The sequence below is a fragment of the Botryllus schlosseri genome, chromosome 16 (assembly GCF_051294905.1).
Source record: "Botryllus schlosseri isolate E-star chromosome 16, Bs_hap1, whole genome shotgun sequence".
In the NCBI taxonomy this organism is placed as follows: Eukaryota; Metazoa; Chordata; class Ascidiacea; order Stolidobranchia; family Styelidae; genus Botryllus; species Botryllus schlosseri.
The window spans coordinates 7,546,632-7,567,621 of record NC_137251.1 but is presented as its reverse complement, the minus strand read 5'-3'; the positions used below and the strand labels follow the sequence as shown (position 1 = coordinate 7,567,621).

The following is a 20,990-nucleotide window of genomic DNA, read 5'->3' as shown; positions in this document are numbered from 1 at the left end:
TGGGAATTGTAAACGGGCCTTTACTTATTGGAACCTGTGTTTTATGTTACAGATGGGACAACACAACCCTGGCATGATGCATCCTATGGCCCCGTCAGGTCATAACGGCCCGCCGGGGCCGGTGGCCAGAGACCCCACGATGCCAATCGACGGAATCGGCCCGGGTACAGGCAGAGCATCAATACGACACAGCGTATACGGACAGTACGGGCAAGTCGGGAGGAACATGGGGCCGCACCACGCCAACTCGCCCACCGCACCGCCTCCTAATCACGGGATGGGTGGCTACAACAGCATGAATTCACAGTACAGGCCGGCCCACAGATCGAATTCGGTAAATACAATGCTTCAACCATTGAAACGATTGTACCTAATTGCGAACCCTCAGGCGCTGTTACACAATAAGTTACACACGCCGAGTGCTACCTTCGCATTAACACTAACTGATACAAGGATAGGTAACCCAATACCTAATAAGAAACCTTAGCACAATTCAATTTGGTAAGATATACATTCACTACTTTGGCGACAAACCACTGTGATTAAACAGAATGCGACTTAACATAATGGCAACATGTGTCGAGTTTTATACATCTCGAAGATTGGATGTCCCTTGAGTGATGCCGGTGGGGCGATACGGGCTATATTAAAAGTGCCATTGTCGTGTCCGCGGCACGCTTCCGCTTATGTTATCTTATAGGCAATGTAAAGCTGTTATAAGCATCGGTTTCAAGTATCGGATAGCGTCGGCATCTTCACCGCGCAGTCACCCGCGAAATGTGTCGTTCGCCGCTTTGCGTGCGGTTTTCAAACGGTCCGCAGTTAATCGCGAATTCCTCGCGTCTAAAAGGGTTTCAGTTACTCTAATATTTTGATGCCGCACTTTCTAAAAGGACTCGAGTGACGATTGTTGCAGCGCTTGCGAACTCGAACTGTCCTTACTTGAAACATTAGATCTGTCGCTCTGTACAGCTCGCGTCTTAGAACCCGCTAGTAGGACGGCAACTATTGTTTCTATCCATGACGGTTGCTAATAACTTGAGTCAGAGTTCATCTTTTTCAAATTAAATTAGAATTAGAATTACTAAATTCGCAAAAACTTGGAAATTCAGTAAATTCTGAGTTATAAAATAAATACAATAAAAATCGTTTCGCAGTATATACCTGTGCTGTAACATTGCCCGGAAAACCAGATATTATATCACAATTTAAATAATAATTTAATAAATTAGATTCGAATTTGATTACCGGCATTTCGTTTAGTTTAATTGGTCAACTAGAATTATCTAGCTGTCCAAGTCTGCTTGTCGTGTTATGTTTTATTCGACTGTGATGTCCCTGGTACCGGTTAATGCCGGCGTATGGTTTTTAGTCGCTTTTGCGCGCGGATGGTTGTTGTGTTTGTCTCGTTACATTTCGTCTGCTCGACACGAGATCGTCCAAGAAGCTTTCAGTTATAAAAGTCAATTTGCTTTAACCGATTGCTAACCTATTGTAACGCGTGACACGGTCCATATTTAATATACGCGTCGATTCCTTTGTCCGCGCCAACTACGCTAGTACTACATCGTGTGTATAAGCTTTGTAAACGCTTTTAAAGAAAAGGGGCACCACTATTCCGTCCGAGGAATATTTAAGCTACTCAAAAGCAAAATCTATCGACGTGGTAAGTCGATGACAAGAAAGCCTTTTGGTTGAATACTTCCAGACAAACAAAATCTCTTGAAAATGTAATAAAAGAATGGTGCGATTGGTTTGCTATTGGAAGAGAATACCGACTGATCACGGGCCCGTGACTAGAGAGAAATATATCACTGTGCAACGCACCATTTGAGATCCAGCCTACGTTTTATGTGTAAGCTATCATCTCTTATTGAATAAATAATGTCTATATATTTTAACAGTGTCGCGCGCGGGCCCGCCAAAAGCAGATTTTTAAGACACTCCGTTGTTAAATTGATACAGTTTATCTATGTTACCAACACCTGTTAGGTGTGAAAGCGATTAGGTTAATTTAACTCCGGGTATTGAAATATTGGAATCGTGCGGGTGTTTGGTCACAAGAGTGTAAAACGCATATCAAACACCGTCCTTACCGCCATTCGCTATTGTATTAGGTCGATTCCTAATCGATTATCTGTCATTGGTGGCCAGGCGCCTGTACGAAAATGTAGTTGGCGAAGGAACTTAATCGAATACCTGCGAGACTGAAATTATAACGAGCGGGAGAGATAGGCTTTAAATATTTATGAATTCCAATCGTGCCAAGACTATAGCGGACGATAGAGTGGGTGTATTACGCCGCAATCCTTACGGTATTTTAAATAGGTGCTGTACTTTTCCATTCTAGATGTTATTGGCCGCCACACGTGAATTGTCAATACTCGGGGAAACAATTATCATTCTCTTTCTACTTGCTGTGATTTAGCGCGCGCGTAGTTTGTGCTTCGATGAATATTGCGGCTGTGGGTTGCGGCATATTTACAACCATGCGGTGCATTTCCGGTTTGAATTGAGTCTCGTTTCGATTTACAGAATTCTTACTGTCCGACGTCACCGTACGACGCGCCGACACCGAACCAATTCAAGCCCCCGCCGATGTCAGGTCACCCTCCGCCCCCGAATGGGTACAGCCCGCGCGTGCCCACACCCAGCCCAGTTCTTACAGTCACCCCCGGGCCCGAGATGTACCCGTCCGTCTCTTCGACAGGCAACGCCTCTCAGTATTATAATCCGCAACCGACGCCTGCTTCAAACGGACCTCCCCACACACAAAACGGGCCACACATGGGGTTCAACGCACCCAGGCCGGGGTTTTATAGCCCAATGGTGAGTAAGGTGAATTTTAGAGAGCGCTTTATTGATATAGGTGACTAAATATTAATACCGTGTTTACAGACACGCGGGCCGCACCCTCATCAGCCCCCAGACCCGATACCTGGCAATCCGACGCCACCGATCACGCCTGGCAGTGCGCATAACATGCCTCCTTTTCCCGGACCTGATGTAAAACCGCAACTACCGATCGATGTCAAACCGAAAATTTCGAATATGGGGCCTATGGGAGGCATGGTGTCGACCGCACCGAGTCCTATCATTCAACAGTCTGGTAAGTATTTCCTGCCTAACCTTAGATAGGTTACCCCTGAATCAAATTAGAGTTCTTCCTCATAGACATAAGAATGGCAAATGTCAGTACTGTACACCACGCTTGTCTCGTTTCGCACTATACAGTTCTCTTGCAGCATTTTCAGGAAAACGAGAAAGTAGATGGATTGGTAATAAAATTAAAGCATAGATGCATTTCTCTGATTGGATTATAATTCGATGTCCGGCATTTCGCTCTAATTAGTTTAATTTGACAGCTGGAATTATCTAGCTACAGTTCAAGTTTTGTCGATCGTCGCAAACTTCTATGTTATGTAACACCTATCTGCGCTACCGCAACGCATCGATCAATCACGCCAGTAACGCGTGCTGTCGAATCCAACTTTACAATCACGGATTCGCTGTAGCCAGTTATTGTTACGTCATCACCGGTCGCGTGCGCGACTAGAAAGCGTGGCGTTGCTTGAATCGCTCGCGGACGGTTGGTTACTGCTAGCGGATGCGCGATTGCGCAGCCTTTTCCGTTTGAAAGTTATTGATCGTGACTAATTAGTTTCAGACAACAATAACGAAATGCGAATGTCCTTCCCGGTACGAGACGGCGTCGTGTTGCCGCCATTCCGACTTGATCACAACCTAGCGATAAGCAACCGCGCTTTTCAGCTACGCGACTCGGCGTACGATACGCTGATGTGGAGGTGAGTGACTAGGCAGCTTCTGTTCCTTGTAATTAATGCCCGATCATTTGGTGCCGAAACACTGATTCATGCAATGGCACGCGAGCGATGGTTACCGCGGCGCCGTAATGTCATGTTATTAGCGTTCATTTATCCGTCTTACCTGCCTATTTCGGCGTCTGTGCTGTATGCCTCGAACCCGTTTCGTTAATCTGTCTCTGTGCGTGTAGTTGTTCACAATTGAGGCCTGATGTTTGTGTTCAGACCCGATTTGGAACTTGAGTTCAAGTGTTACCACCATGACGATAAGGTGCAGCAGACAAACTGGCCCCAGAGTGTACAGGTATGCCTTGCTAGCGTTGATATTATATGTGCAATACTGTATTGATCAACTGTGATTGTCTTATTAATCCGAAGTTTAGCTTCAATATCCAACCGTACCAACATTCACCTGGAGATCTTAAGATACCCTCTATTTTCGCTAATACAGGTTTCACTGGGAAATATAATTTTGATATCAAAAGATCTACGATACTGATCAAACCTTTCTTAACGCCAGAAATAGGCCTGCTTTACAAGGTAGAGTTGTCGTTTTACAGTAATAGTTTTAGTTTGCTAATCATGGTATGGTTTGTGAAAGAGAAACCGAAAACTCGGTGCCGCAATTGTGTTAAACCACATCCGAGTGTGATTTTCTGCACAATCGGGAACTTCAGGCGTTCTACCCTGTAATTTGAGGCCCGTGGACACCTTTTTGAGCATTATTTTGAATTTTTAAGCATCCCTCGAAGGGACAGGCTTTCCTCCGTGCCAACTGCCTGATTAATAGACCCCTCCTCCAATTTGTGTACAAGGAATTAATGTGAAGGGCTGAAATCTACATTTTATGGAAAGTAAACTACATAGAACTCGCACACCAATCTGCTCCAAGCTAGACTTTCAAATTTTGCCTAACAAAACGGCACCATGTTCCGTTAAGACGGAAAAATATGAACACTGTTGTGTGTTGTGTCGCATGTAGATCCCAATTATCATCGTCCTTACCAGCAATTGATCAGACACTAATTATCTCATTATGATAAATTGCCCGGTAGCAGCGAATGGTGTCGTTGAATGATGGTTGTGTTCGCGGACTAATCGTTATGATCTTAGTTTTGCATCGGGTAATTGGTACGCCGTGAGACGTGATGTATGTATTAGTGAGGAATCGTGAATATTAGATATCAATTGAGACTATCGCTGCCGTATAATTTCTATCATTCGCTGAACAAATTTCAAGCTGTCTATAGTGCGCGCGGATTTGCGCTAATTAGTCAATCGTCTGATATTGAACACGCGCTTGAAATGTAACAAAAATCATCCTAAGCTCATATTAAATCAGGGTTCATTCTGAAACATGATGGTAGCAAATGTCAGAATATGTGCAGAGAGGTACGCCGAGCTCGGTTCTTTTCTCGCCATACAGTCCTACTGTAGCATTCTCTAGAAACCATAAATTAGATTAAAATACTAGGATCATCGCCCTAACATGTCTAATTATACAACTACAATTGTCTAGTTGTCCAAGTATGCTATGATCAATAGTTTGGTTTCAACGTTGTTGACCTATAATGACGTGGTCGTGTTAATTTCTCTTCACGTGTGTGTTATACACATGTGTGCATTGTACGGCGACAGCGCGAATAATATGCCAAGATATTTATTAGTTGGACATTGCCAATATTCCTCGTAACGCTATTTCGCTTTTCGCGTCATTATGAATTATTATTATATTAGAGCAAGTTTCAGTTGGTGTCCATGCGTGCATAGCCGTACTGACAACGGGATATCGTCGTTGCGAGTTCATAATATATTCAATTCATGCATTAGTATGCTCGTACAGTAAACACTCCCTACCATTATAGAGAGGAACTACACCGTTTCGTGTTTAGTCACGATCGTCTTGCGGTCGAGTGCCACGAGATTCCAACGCTCCAAATATTTTCTTACGTGACTGCGATCGCGCTGCCCGCGTTTAAAAATAAGTCCACCGTTGTGTCATGCGACCGGGTTAATGAACGTGTATTTCCTGCGTTGAGGATGCGCAGATGCCTGTGGCGTTGGCGAGGTTTTATCGCGCGAAGAACCAGCGCGGTCGGAATGCGACACTTATTATTTTGACTATCGCGACGGCGGCTTTATCTGCGTCCAGCATCTCGATAGGTGTTGGTATTAAAAGGGCGGTTATGGGATGAGCCCCATTAAATGCGATCATACCTTTTTGTACCAGGCTGCAGTCAGTAGCGCGCCGATACCAAAACCGCAACGGGTTCAATTGCGGTGCGGCGCTATCCTAGATGTCGTTTGATCCTCGGTGTTGTTTACTTGATATTTGAGTAACAATATGAGTGCCGTGTTTCCGCAAGTATAAGCCGATGTGCTTAGTGTTGGGTTTTGAAGTGTTTTTGTTGAAGGCAAACAGTTACGAAGTACTTATAAGTTATCGGCCTCGCGTGTACTTTTTCGGTATACCCGAGCTTTTATTTTTGGTAGACTTGAAGCTTCTAGAATCTAAATCTTACCGACGGATGAAAACGATTTTGCTCCCCTCCATCTGATGTAAGTAGCGATCCCCTCGAGTTCGTTTATATAGCGTCACTTAAGCGACTCCCACTCCGCGTTAAAAGCTGCTAATGCGGTCTCATTTTGAAGGCGTAACGCTCCTGTTCGCGAACCGCCTCGGAGTAAGTCACACGTGCCTTCCCTTTTCAGGTCACTGTCAACGGCGTTAAAATGCCAATATCCCGGAACCCATGCAAGCCGCTGTACTTACGCGACGTGTGTAAAGACGGCCTCAACCACATAGACATCGAAGTCGGAACGTGCTGCTGCGTGAGTATCTTTGCGATGTCGCGCGCTTACCGAGGACTGCCGTTATGTCGTTGTTGTGTGCTTCAAATCAAATAAGTCGATCTCGCTCGGGCGGTCTGGTCTGTCTAGGTCTGGCAGATTGCTATTTCGGTATTGATAGAATACTCGAATGTGACTTTTACAAGCTATCCGCTCCGCTTGGCTAGTGAGACCACCTAACTTGCTTGGGTAAAAATTTGGGCGCTGGCCCCATTATACGGCTAGCTGTAATGATCGATGAGAAGATATTTAAGTTCATCTTGATCGTGAACATATGAGCACGCGACACAGTATCATGCGGCACTTGAGCATGTGGGTTAAAGGTTGGGTGTGCACTGTGCAGTGTGCATGTGCATTGAGCATGATATAGGGTTAGGTCGGGTTTAGGGTTAGTTTGGAGTTATTAAGTCACCAGCTCAAATATCACAATGCCGTTTTAATTGTGTCGCATGCTCAGATGTCGGGCAGCCATTATTCTTATGGCGATGGACTTCGTCCTTCATCTCATCGTTAGGCTGCGAATTAGGTGTTGACAGCCCGTAATTTTGCGGGGCTCGACACGCAGCAACGACGTCGGACTTCCAATTCGAAAGCGCGACTGAATTTGCCATTTGTGATGTATATATCGAGGCGGGCAATATAAGGCAAGTGCGGGACAAGTGTACTACGCGCGGAACGCCCCGCTTTTGTATCGATTTCAAAATCAGCGCTGGTTGAATCGCGGACACCGATTCCCTGATGGCGCGACTACCGCGATATCATTGATTCGACTTTCTTTTATCTAACCAGCGAACTCTGATAGGGACACGGCGCCTTTGTCGCAACTGTTGAAGCTGCTGTCGCGAGCCTTTGCGACAGCTCTGTGCATAATCGAGGCATAACGTCTTGATCGTCCCGGGGGATCGGGCGATTGAATAACACGGCGTTGATGTTGTGTAAACGCGTCCGTGAGGCTAATTCCAGTGACGATCAGAGGTGATCAATCACTGGCCAGTGGTCATGGTCAGTTATGAAGTACTTCTCTTCTGCGTTTCAGAGTATTCGTGCAGCTTTTGTCGATTGCACTATACTTAATCAGGCGGCTATGTTCTTGAACTGCGACCACTTCTACGTTAACAGTTTTTAAACAAAATCAATACAATTGCTTTTTACACTTTGGATTGTGAAAAGTGGAAAGTGCCTCCGGGATAAGTTTGCGTCACTTTCACGAGTGTAACTGTCCTAAGAACCGCGTGAGATATCCCCCATATCACGGTGACTGAATATGCTTACGAAGATTGCATCTATTTGTGGTGTCATTTGTAATTTTGCGTGAAGATACATCTCGAAATTTCGGCAGTAACCACTTCCGATTTACTGCTAAAAGTATACGAGCCCACGACCAAATCTATTTTTGTAAATTAGGTACTTTAATACTTTTCAGATCATTCATTTTCTACATCCACTCTTGATAGTTTTGAGACGTCCCTGAAATTGCTGTTTTTACTTGTAATTGAGCAGAACTCGTGGCATTTGATATACTTTAGTAGCAACGCAGACTACCTTGCGTACCTGCCGGTGGCGCTAATTGCGATGTTTGTCTTGCAGTCGCATTTTTTCGTGCTGCAGCTCGTCCACCGGCCGAACGTGAGGTCGGTGCTGCTGGGATTGCTCACGAAGCGCATGCTGCCGGCCGCGAGTTCCGTGGCGAAAAGTAAGTAAATGCTTGTTACTTGGCGGTCGCTATGATTGCTAGTGCTTCCTGCGTAGTTTTCGGAACGGGGGTACATTTTGTGCGCGGGTGAATGGTCCGCGGGGCGTCAGCAGTTAATACGCATGTTTCACTCGAGCATGTATTGGTCAGCTCTGCATACTTTACATTTCCGTAAAAAACGTGCTACATATGTTCATTCTGCTCTGTTACGCCTGGCATCGACTGCAGCAGCCTAAACACTGGTTTACATCGTAGCCCAGGGGGAAACGCCTTTTCGGCTTAGCGGGTCAGACCACTGGCATTCTCCAACCGATTTAAAATTCTTCAGCAAGCTATCAAACCAACCCAATAATATTAGCATAGTTGAACAATTCGAAAATAACGGAACGACAAGGCGTGCAGCTGCAGTCGGCGGTGAACGCACTGATTATTTTAATTTTGACGTCACAAAGCGTAGACACTCCATACACGAGGTCGGAAATGCCTACCATGACGCATCGCTACAAACAGCAGCCTACATACCGGGAGTAACATCGGCTTACTTGCCGAAAGGTTATTACTCCGCTACGATTGTCCTTGACCTATCCCGTGTGTTTAAGCCGCGCGCTCTTGACCCGTCATCCCGCGCGACAATATTTATCTGAAACTTCGCGAAAACAGACCGCTCGAAATGTAATATCCGATGTAATTCCGCTGCTCCGGCGAATGCCGCCGACCGTATTATAAACATATCTAGAAATTTTGAGCATGGCAAGCCGGTAATTAAATCGTAACCGATATCGAGGATTAAAATTTGACCGCAATTAAAATTCGTATCGCGCCCACCGCGAATGACGTCACGTTAGTCTCGGTACTCGTGGTTTTAGGCGACTAAACCACGGATGCTTGCTTCTTGATAGAAGATCCGTATCAGTTACTGTTGTATTTACGCGGGTAAAGTCTCTTAAATTGTGTCTGATGCACTGGATGCTTGAATGTAGACAACTTTAGATATCTGTCGATAGCGATCTGATATTTAGACTCCTATCGCGGCATCTCCTGTGTGATGTTCGCCACCGATAAGATGAGATAGTTTATAGTCGCTGTTGCAATGCATGGCATTGACCTGCAGCTCAACCCGCCGTGTTAACGCGTGGTTATTGCTGTGTGTGTGTGTGGATGCAGTTCAAGTTTTGATACCGCTGCACTTTTTTCGTTGGTGCTGTAGGAGAACGGCGTGTGATTTATACAGTTGAGACAAACAATAGATCTTTGTGTCGATTCATTAATATTTGAAGAGTGTTTGTTCGCAATTCGGAATGCCATATGTGTTCACGCCGGTTTCTGGCATTTCTATTCGCTGTCATTCCACGTTATAAGGTCACGGTGTAGGGGATTTGTGATGATAATTTATAGTGCTATAGTCTGCTTTGCGGTGTTTGGATACAAATAACTATATAGGGGAGTACACATCGATAGCGTTGACTTTTGGGGTTTTACACGAGCTCAATGTTCTTGATTATACTGTAAATACTGAATGCCGCCATCCTATGTAATGATAAAGATACGCGTACAGTTTAAGACGCCCCACGATGGCCGATCGATGAAAATTTTATGACCTTCAGTCCTTCACACCTACGTCGTGTTTAGCTGACCTGACACGCATATGTCTGTCTATAGTCTCGAAATGTTGAAGATTTCGCTCCGTCACGCTACAGATATCAAAGGCAAACGCCAGTGACCATTTTAGATCGCTCATGTCAACTGCTACAAAAGGATATGTTTATCGTGACTTGAACTTGGGGATGCCGTAACTCGTATCGAAACACAATATTTGGGCGATTTCACCCGTGTATTTATTATTTCCCGTTGCTATTCCTGTCGGTTCCTAAGCATACGCGCGATTAGCGTTTCGTAGCGTATGTTCGGCGGGTCATTAGCGATTCTGATTTTTAAATTCGTTCGACGAGTTTCTGTATCTGCCGGATGAATTATTTACATTTCGACGACCGGGAATCATTGTCTTCGTCACAAGGAAGTAAACACGTTCGCCAATCAGATTCTGCGGCATCGCCCGCGTTGTCACGCCCGCACGGCGTTTTCATGCTGGCGTTTTGATTGATATGTTATCGAAACTTTCGCTTAAACTGTCCATAAATCGAGGATGTATCGCGAATATATTTGGTGTCGCGGCACTGTAATTTCCGTACGTGTATCATACAGGCTCGCGTATACTTTCCCGCGATTGCCAGTGCTCAAGCCGGATATGCGGTGTTCAAAGTTACTGATCATTTTATTATGTTATCCTAAATGGGTATGGAAAATGGACTGTCAATGCGTGGGTGGGAAATAGTTGTACTTATAGTCAATGTTCCCTCTAATTTTTGACGAGTCTGCGCACACTCACCAACTCACTGCGCAGACCAGTGGGCAACAGTGCGTAACGACTAAAAAAAGGTCATCACTTCTGATTTTTTGTGCGCAACTTATATTTTCTGTGCGCAGAGACCGTGTCAGCACTGCGCATTTGCGCACGTGCGCAGCTTAGAGGGAACATTGCTTATAGTGTGTAAGTCCCGTCATGGCCACGTTCCTGTACAAAATTACGCTTTCACACCAATTCCAATACTTAAAAACGAGGCAAATACACAAATCATGAAGAAGCTATATCCAGGGGTGTCTTTGTGTGCGATTTGGGGTGGTTTACGAAAACACAGCTCGCTTCATCCATGGCATATATCCCCACAATATTTGGTTTGCGTGACCCGTTTTCATGCATTTGAACTGGCGTGAAAGCGAAATGTCGTACCGGAAAGTGCAATTTACCTGATGTTTACCACCCGATGTAGTTCAGCTCGGACGGAATACAGGATTTTCGTTCACAGTGTACGATGTCAGTTATTCGTGTTACTCGGGTGGATTGGCTCAGTTAGACTCCGACTTTGGTCCGTGTTTCAATGCACAAGCTATCTCTGTGTCAAAACCACCAAGGGATGTTCGGATTCATAAGTTTGTATCCAAGTTCGACTAAAATCTTCAAGTGCGATATTTTTCAAATCAAAATACACATTACTGCAAGCCGCACACTATTCCAAGCACCGCAACAATTCATCACGGCGATTGCAATCGCCAACCAACACGTAGGAGCGCTACGCCATATCGTCCGCATGAAGAGGCATCGAAGAATCGCATTTCACGGCGGTTTGCAACTTCTTACTCTCGTTGTAAGCGATTGTCGCTTCCGCCCAGGCTACATTGCGACGAGTTTACGGGCGGAAACGCAGGCGTGAAATGATCACCGCAAACGAGTCGTTTTAACAACAAAACGCCGCTTGCCGTGGCTGGCCTGCCGCGAGGGCGTTGCGAGCGATTTTCCGGGAATGTTACCGGGCATTGAGTAGTTGTATCACGGCGGTGGCAGTTAAACTTCGAGGAATTTGGAATAGGCTTTAGCGATGCAGGCAGCGCAACGCACAAAGCGCGCCCACGCAGTTTGTGACAAGTGATGAAAGTAGCTTACATATACTCGATATCTACCATTTACAGCCCCGCTGAACACGACGTCTCACTAAAACGATGGTAGACATCGATTTTGCGTTTCTTCTTGCCAATTAGATCGATTGATTCGGTGCAGCATGGTGTTTTGTTTTGCGGTAGTTCTCAATCTTTTTGGAGTACGATCTGAATCTGAGCTTGAATAACATCTCTTGACCCAAGTCTGACATATCGAAAGTAATGCATTTCTAATTTATATATACGACCTGTTAACGGGCGCGTATAAAATAGGGAAGGTGCAGATAACTAGTTTCACGCTACACAGTTGTATAAGATATGATTCATTACGAAAAAGTCACTGGTTCGGTGAGGTTGATGTCGCTGGAATGTCTCCCTCGTAGTATATTTCATGCATCAAACCGACCCGTGTTATGAAGGGATGGGTACATTTTAAATGGTCAAGCCACATTGACATTGCCGTAACAATATTTCTGTGTGTGTGTGTCACTATTGGCTATAGTACCCAACGTAATGAACTTGGAGATGTACGAAGTATCTACATAAGATTAGGCGAAGAGCTAACGATTGTTTTGCAGGACACTCGGCAAATATTACATACGATAAAGTGTACTGATTAAACGAAAACACTGGTGCGGTTTACCCTTCACGACCCGTGTTTGGGTGGCGACCCATGCTATGAGAACCACTGTTCTGCAGTTTTAGTTGTGATGCAGCGTTGATGAGTATCACCGTTACTTTCAAAGCGTGGTTATTCGTATATGAAATGACTGTAACCCCGCGCCTTCCACTAATCCAACCTCATAGCACGGGCAGATTTCAAAATACAGTCACATGACAAGCCTAACAGGACAGTTATCATGTTCGCGCAACGTAGCGCAGGTGTTGCTGACCGCACCGCCGCGCCGTGTTGATGTTTACGAATTCCGATCGTATCGACGCTATTGTGAACACCTCCGTATCGCTCATTACTAACCCGCGATTTTCTTTGTAGTAAAGCGACTCTTCCAACACCGGCTGCTGCCCGGTGTGCCCCGGTCGCTGTTGGGCAGCCCGGCGGAAAACGGGGTGAACGGAGAGGAAGAAAATTCAACCGTGGTCTCGCTCCGGTGTCCCATCACGCACAGAAGAATCAACTTGCCGGCGAGAGGCAGCCAATGCAGTCATATACAGGTTCGTGGTGCCTTTGTGCTGTTTTCCGTCACGTGGTGTCGCGATTTCGGGAATATTGCCGTGTAGGAAAAAGTATTTCCGTTTAGAAATATTTTTCGAACTTGTTTCTAGCGATTAATGAATTGTCACGTGGTGATTCCTCGATCTAATGCGGATGACATCCTCCCATACACGATGTGATCATTTCGATGGGGCTATTTAAGGGATAGGGTTACCTTACGTTAAGACGCGTTCGGATGTGTAACCATCTTTGCTATCTGCAGCTCTTGGCATTATTCTGCCGGAATGTTTTTGCTCATTTTAGGACTTGAAAGCGCGAGATTGAGTGTGCTGATCGAAGTACGCATTGCTCCCATAGACAGTTTTAAAGTCGCCCTTACGGTGCTGTCATATTTTCACACGGGCGTAGATGTAGATTCGAGGTATTGCACGGGTTAATCCGCGCCTTTCCCTTGTGATGTGCGGGGAAATCGCGAAAACGCGTGTTTCTTTGCGGCCGATTGAATATTTTGCGCGGTTAAGGCGCACCTCGCAATCCTGCGCCTCGCGAAATCGCGTGTTGAATCGAAATCGCGTTTGGCCTTTTCATCTCGCTCGTCCGGTTTGCGCGATTCCACGAATTATTGATGTTACAGCCGTTTATTTACTAGTCCTGTGATTATAGCCGTCGCTCAGCTTCTAATACCGTTGAACTGATATCTGTAGTTATAAGGTTCATGCCGTTTTTGAGATACATCCTTTCGGGTAGCGGTGTCGAGATTATCGGTGCGTACGCGTATCGGGTTTATGCGTGATTTTGTAACGGCAACGTCCGGGAATCCGCCTCAGCGAGGCGGGCGGTGTTAATAATTTATAAATCGAGGTAGCTTTCTCTTCCTGTGTACTTGGAATTGCGTTATTTGGTAGCGCGTTTAATGCGTGATTTCCCCGTTTCTGTGTCTTGGAATAGCGATCTTGCGGAGAATGAATTGATTTTTTATCGCGCAAACGCGCACGTTGCGCTATGCGTTCTGGTCCTTGGAAATTACCTCGATACAACAAATGACTATAATTATGCAGAGTTTGACAAATAGAAAATTTTCAGGTTTTACAAATTAGATTAGAATTAAAATTTCTGAATTCGCAAAAACTCGAAAATTGAATGTATTTCCGGATTGGAAAATAATACAACAAGAATCATGTTCGGTTCATATGAAATCAGGGTTTAATTCGATATGCACGAGAAGGGGAAATGCCAGTGCGAAACGAGACAAGCATTATTTCATAAATTATATTAGAATTAGGTTACCGATGTTCGCCCTAATTAGTGTCATTCTTATTGTCCGAGTCGGCAATAAATGACTAACAGACCCAACGGTTTCTGCGTTAATTTGATCGCGTTAAGTCGGTTGATCGCCGCTGTGACGTTAGATTGAACCCTCGGACATTTTTATTGGTACGTTGTGGCGTCATATTCGTCTATCACGACGTAGCGTAAGTGTGGTGACGTCCCTTCAATGTTTTAGTGTTTCGACTTGGAAGCCTACCTGCAATTGAATTCCGACAAGCGAACGTGGTGCTGTCCGATATGCCGGTGAGTGGCGCGGTAGAATTGCCTCAAAGTTCCGAGCTACAATTTCTTCTCGCTCTGTAGGAAAAGCGCCCTTCTGGAAGGCCTGGAGGTGGACCAGTACGTCTGGGGAATTCTGAAGCAGTCGCACGCCGAAGACTTGGAGGTGATTATCGACAGCCGGTGCAATTGGAAGCCGATCGTGATGAAGGGCTACGGCGTCGACGACGAAGGTCCTGCGAGTACGTGAACGGGGCGCCACTAACGCAACAATACCAGATTTTTGTGTGAACGTGAACATAGGAATAGGAGCAGTACGTTTCTGGATGTTTTAAGGCGTATACACACTTTTACTTCGGGTCACGTTGCCTTTAAATATTTCTACTAGTTACCGCGACCGCGAGGTAAACACTTTACAAGGTGAAACTATTTTGAGGGGTTTCGTGGCGTCATAATATTCACCTTAAGGTGCACGCAATATATGCACCTTCTAATATCCAGCCAAAGATCCAATCCAACCTATAACATACCCGCTCCAAGGCTGAATTCGGTCTTCTGAAACACGTAACAACCACTAAGCAATATAAAAATCTATTTTAGGGGTTTCGTGGGTCATAATATCTACCCCAATATCCACCCTATGTAATATACCCACCCTAAGGCTGATTTTGGTCTACTCAAACACGAAACATATTGTTCCCACTAAAGGTGATAAAATGTGTTTTGTTGTGTTTCATGGCGTCGTCATTCCACCCTCAGGCATACCCTACACTATACCCACCCTTAAAGACCCTCCTATTGTACTATACCACACTGGGGCAGAAGTTGGTCTATTTGAACATAGAACACTAGGCATGGCGAAATCTACTTTGAAGGGTTTCATAGCGTCACAATATCCACCCCAAAGGCCACGCCATAATATAGCCTCCCAATAATATCTGACCCGGTGCCACCCATGTATATACTTGAGCACTAAACATGGTGAAATCTATTTTGGCGGGTTTCATAGCGTCACTATATCCCCCCCTAAGGTCGAATTTGTTCCGCTAGAACATTTTACTGGCTCATTGCACACATTGACTTGGTTAGAATGGGCTAGTGTGCGTGTGTCCTCGCATATACGAATTGTGACATCGTTTTCGTTGGTTGCGTCACAGCATGTGTTTGATGTCGCAACCTTGTTGAAAATTGTTACGGCCCTTCGAAATTTAAAATATGTTCATTGTTCAACCCCACCGGTTTGAATTCCGCAAATAATATCTTTAGATTTGTCGGCACTCTGTGTAGAACGCGCGGAAACGCAATTGTGCTTGTCGAGCGGGTTTGGGCATGAATATTTTATCATCGCCGCTCCTACTTTTCGCAGGAAAGCGCATGCGAAGCAGCGGCATGTCGCCGGCTACCATGTTCAACCTCCTGCCCAGCCCGGGCAGCTACGTGCCGCAAATGACGCCCCTCCCACGCCTGACCATGACGCCTGACATGCCAGGATCGGGTAAGACGCATTTTTCATTGTGCGCCTTAATTATTTTTCCGAGTTCCGTCTTGAATTATGCATAATTCGGAATTGATATGTCACTTTACTTTGGATTCCCAGTGAATGTATCTTTAAGTCCAATATATTTTATGGGTAGCGACGTGTAAATGCGACATTGCGTCAAGTTAATGACAAGTAACACGGTTCTGCGGGCTCGCGTTTTTTCCCTTCATTATAGTTTGCGAGGTGTGGCGGAAATGCTCTGAGAATGGAACGCTGTATTACTGGCCTGCTATCGAAGTTGATTGCACTATGTCACATTGACGTCACGTCGTCGTTAAATAATGTTCGCCTCTCCGATTTTCAAATGCCCCAAAAATATTCATCATAGACATGCCTATGGACTATAGTAGTTTCCAGGGGTGGTCATGGTCAAAGTAGTCAATGGAAAATTACTCGATTGTGTAGCTTCGAAAAGTATACTTGGTCGACGCGTCACATACTTACAACTGTTAATAATTGGAGGTGGCCACAGCGTACAAATCCTTAGGATATGAAGAATACCAGCCGGCATCCAAGTGATGGCTCGTCTGGTTGCATTATTCTCATTATTCTCTACGCTCAGGTATGGGATGCGGCTATCACTCTAACGGCATGTCCCGTAACTTGACGCAAACGCCGGGACCGCACGTGAACGGGCCGATGGTATCGATGGGCCGGCCGCCGGGTAGCCATTCGGTGCCGAAAAATATACCCAGCATGAACCAAGTCTCGCAGGGCGGGATGGTGCACCGCGCCAACCCGCTGCAGCTCGACAACATAGCCGCGGACGACATGGTCACGATTAAGAAGACGTTGAACCCGGCGCGCGTGACGGACCACAACGCCAACACCAACGCGTCGAAACCGAATGTGAGTCGCGTTTGTTGCGGTACTTCTGTGTGCAGACTTGTACAAACTATCAATATGGTTAGCTGCTGGTAACCTGACTAACGTACTCTTTTTATTGAGTAGTTCTGCTTTTAGCTTTAGTTGTGGGTATCTTAAGTAAGTGGTTTCAGTTCTAGTTACGCATTAAAAAAAGGAAGGCTGTAAACCTCGATCGGTCGTATCGAGGCTAACGATACATGTACTGTACAGTGTACGTACATACATGTGAACATGTGAACACGTGATCCACCCACAGTAGGGTTGTTCAAAATAATTTTTTTCTGGATCCCTGGGATTCACTGATTAAATTGTTAGGTTACCTAAAACAATTGAAATTTATTATTTAATGCAACAAAATTATTTTTTTTTCCAAATTTTATTGTGAACCTCATGAAATTGTTTGAGTTGTCTACGGAAACGATGCGAAACAAATTTGACGCAATTCCAACCCGTAGAAGCGGAGTTATTCGAGTTTTTTATTAATAATTCTGGGTTTCACCCACCGTCAATGCTATTTTTGCAAATCGAAAGCTTTCAACTGCAGTAACTGTGCTTCTACTGGTTGGAATTGAGCAAAAATTGTTATGCATCGTTCTGTCATTGAATGTAGTACATATCATTCATAATAGTCCTCGATTTTGCACAGCCCTGTCCACATTGAAGGGATATACAGAGCTAGCTATATGGGCACTACATTGTTCTTAACGTTATATTATTACCAACATCCTATCTTTAGATCCCAATGGGCAATCATCCGCCAAACCCAATGCTACGACAAAGCAGCACGAACGGGCAACGCATACAATCGCCCCAACAGCATCACGCCGACCAAAGAATGCGGAACCCCGCCACGCCCTCGAACCCGGTAACACCCGGCGGCAATCCGAAGACGCCGAGCATGGACATTTTATCGCCGCAGTCGTCGGGCGGTATGTCGTCTAGCTTTTCAGCGGGCAGACCGCCGAACTCTGTAGGGATGACGCCCTCGGCTTGCAACACTAACGCGGGCTCAGAGTTGAGCTTCGATCCGAACTTGGTGATTAGCGGGACGGGAATGGGAGAAAACGACGACAAGATACCTTCGTTAGATGTGAGTAGAGTACCCTTAATATCTTATTCTAACGAGTTAATCTTACGGCAGTATGCAATGGCGGATAGATGCAGTAGCCAGGGTGGACACTGGACATGTTTGGGAATGGGCGTTTGAAAGAAGGGTATTTTCTGAATGGGGTTGCGGTTATTTATTTAATCTGTTTCCTGATGCAGGCCTACTATACGCACCGAAATATCGAGTGGTCACTGGTAGTATGAACTATGAAGGGACTGATTATAGTCGCCCCAAGCGCGAAAAAATTTCAGATTCCCCAACGAATTTCGTTATTAATATTAGTAGTTTTACATGTTACTTTCTCAGCCCACGGGCTCAGATTCACCGGTATAAAGTTGATGCAGGGGGTGTTTTCGAAAATTTAGGGCAAGTTATAAATTATGATGCATCTTCGGATGGGCCAATTAGTATTAGTCACTTTGTTACATGCTGTTATTTCTTGACCTCCAATCAGGATTGTTGGTATAGTGAGGAGCACACGATTCCGAGTTGGTATTTCCATATGAAGCGCATCATTTTCCTTTGCTGTTCGCATCTGTATTGTGGGGCTCTGATTGCAACGGGCGCTACTATATTAAAATCGAAAAATGAAGGGACATTGAATCGCGCGCTACGTGAAGAAAATATCAAGATTAATTAAAATCTTTCAAGAAATCGGGAGTCAATTCGTTAAATTCAAATTGGATATTGACGGCCGCCAGCATAGACTAACTGAATTACGTGTCCACGGCCGCACAAATTTCCATTTACGGCCGCAGGTTGGCCACCCCTGTCTTAGGAGCTTCTTGGAGGTACAGAACTCCAATATACAATTGACTAGTATATTCAATATTCATATTGAAACGAATCCGAATATTTTCGGCTGACACTCGTCAGTGGTAGTCGTGAGCAGCTAGAGAGTAGAGAATTGAAAAGAACATTGTATATCGACAATGGTATCACATATCACATATCGACGTCATATTTTGTGATACGATTGTTGATATAGAATGTTCTGTCCAATTCTCTACTATTTGCTGACGATTACCCCTGACGAGTGTCAGCCGAAAATATTCGGGTTCATCTCAATATGAATTTACTATTCAATCGTTCGTCTTAAGTCGCGAGGTTACATCTTGGAATTTCTAAAGTAGCAAAGTCATGTCACCTTTCGGCCCTCATGTATGATCTCGCTCTTGCCAACGTATAATTCGCAAACGTTATTTAGACTAATCTAACAAGCGACAGCGGTAGGCGGTATGTTCTTCGTGCCGAACGAACGACGGTTTCGGCGCCGTCGGTATACTTTGTGAGTCAATCGACTGCCAGGCAGGTGCCTCGGAAAGTCGAGTGCAAAAGAAGACAAAGATAACGCGTCACGCGATCGAACCGAGTAGTGACGGGAGATTACGTCACAGATCCCGAAAATTTGCGCAATTTCGCGTCGGTTGCGTCGATCGAAATGGGCCGGATTTTCGGCGTGTGAACAGTGTACGGAGACGGACGTTGTTATTTGTGGAGCGAAAGCGGTCGCGTGACGTAATACTTGCGCAATTGGTGCGATCGCTTTGGCTCGTGTAAGAAAACGCTGTTGTTTTTCTGAGATATCGCGCGTTGCGATTCGTGGCTGCAAAAATAGAGGCCTATTACCGGAATGCCGTGCCTACCCCGGTATCAGTTTCGCTTATTATACTACCGGATGTTTTTGTTACCTATCGCGACGGTGTCTTGTAGGTCACGACTGTTTTCACGCTTGCGCGGTCTCAAAATACCATCGCGAATGATATTGAGATCAACGGCGGGGAATAGATAATCCTTTAGGAGCCTTAGGCGGCCAGTAACGAAGTATTTTTACTTATATGGACTACTCAAGTAGGATTTTGTTTATTTCAAATACTTACTCCACTGGTTCTCCATTTCTCCTTGACATTTTTCGGTTTTCAGGCAAAACTAGGCCTGTATTATTTTCTTTGTTTTGTTGGAAATCCCTGCTACCACATGCGCTCGAGTATAATTTTACGCCGTCACTTCTACTTCTACTTGAGTGCCAGCGATTACCAGTGACCCACCTCTGTTTTTAGTGCGAGTGTAGGCTCCCGCCCATAGCCGAACGCGGCCTCATCGTTTTGTTAATAGGCTTGTTTTTATCGTCTCGGAACTGTCGACTGTCGAGCAATTCGTAGAATTGGCTCTTGAAGGAATAACTCCGCGACTGTTTGTCATTTGGAATCAAGAGCAAATAGCGTCGATGCGGGTTTCGTAGCAAACGCGACATGAACACGCGATCGATGAAGGATCTTCGTTATTCGTCTGTTTGCCGCGCTTTGTGTGCTAACGCATCTTTGCGCTGTAGCCGGGCGCGAAGATAATTGATTCTGATCGCGCCGTGTTAAAGCGTGTCGGTCGACAGTGTATCTTGAAGCATATGGATGTTTTGACAGTTGCTATACACGGGCGAGAGTGTCGTAAATCTAGCATCGCGGTCGTGTCGTGCCGGTATTGAATCGCGTTCTGTCAATACTGCCCGGTTGTTAATGACATTCGATACCAGTGAACGCGCTTCGTAAGTCGAAGCTAAGCCCTATTTATAGCATTGTGAACATAACGCGGGCGTGAAATGGTATGAAATAGACCTGCCGGAAGGAGCGGCGCTCAATTTCTGTTTAAAACACGGTAATGTGCGCGCGGAAAAGTCTTGAAGACGCAGTGGCGCAGGTGAAGCGCACACGTGACGACCAGCATTGGACAACCACATAATTCGAGTTGTCTATTAGGACTAATTACAAAGAAATGCCGCTAATTTAATTTTAATATAATCAGTGAAATGTTTCTATGCCAATATATTAATTCTAGGCTAATTTCTAGCCAAGCTTGGCGTACAGACATTTACATTTCCCTTGCTCATGCTTATGAGA

General features: G+C 45.2%; 1 protein-coding gene across 2 annotated transcripts in view; it reads left to right on the top strand.

Annotated features, from left to right (window-relative positions):
• The window catches only part of LOC145459167 (zinc finger MIZ domain-containing protein 1-like), a 41,816-nt gene that overhangs the window by 18,758 nt on the left and 2,068 nt on the right, over window positions 1-20,990 (top strand). The window contains exons 7-19 of one of the 2 annotated variants that reach the window (XM_080337800.1): window positions 53-334; window positions 2,536-2,838; window positions 2,899-3,109; window positions 3,662-3,806; window positions 4,050-4,128; window positions 6,537-6,656; window positions 8,262-8,367; window positions 12,854-13,032; window positions 14,538-14,605; window positions 14,666-14,823; window positions 15,948-16,076; window positions 16,684-16,970; window positions 17,725-18,078. In XM_080337800.1, the coding sequence (XP_080193926.1) occupies window positions 53-334; window positions 2,536-2,838; window positions 2,899-3,109; window positions 3,662-3,806; window positions 4,050-4,128; window positions 6,537-6,656; window positions 8,262-8,367; window positions 12,854-13,032; window positions 14,538-14,605; window positions 14,666-14,823; window positions 15,948-16,076; window positions 16,684-16,970; window positions 17,725-18,078 (2,421 nt within the window). The remainder of the gene's footprint in view (window positions 1-52; window positions 335-2,535; window positions 2,839-2,898; window positions 3,110-3,661; window positions 3,807-4,049; window positions 4,129-6,536; window positions 6,657-8,261; window positions 8,368-12,853; window positions 13,033-14,537; window positions 14,606-14,665; window positions 14,824-15,947; window positions 16,077-16,683; window positions 16,971-17,724; window positions 18,079-20,990) is intronic. The other variant, XM_080337801.1, reaches the window with a different exon arrangement.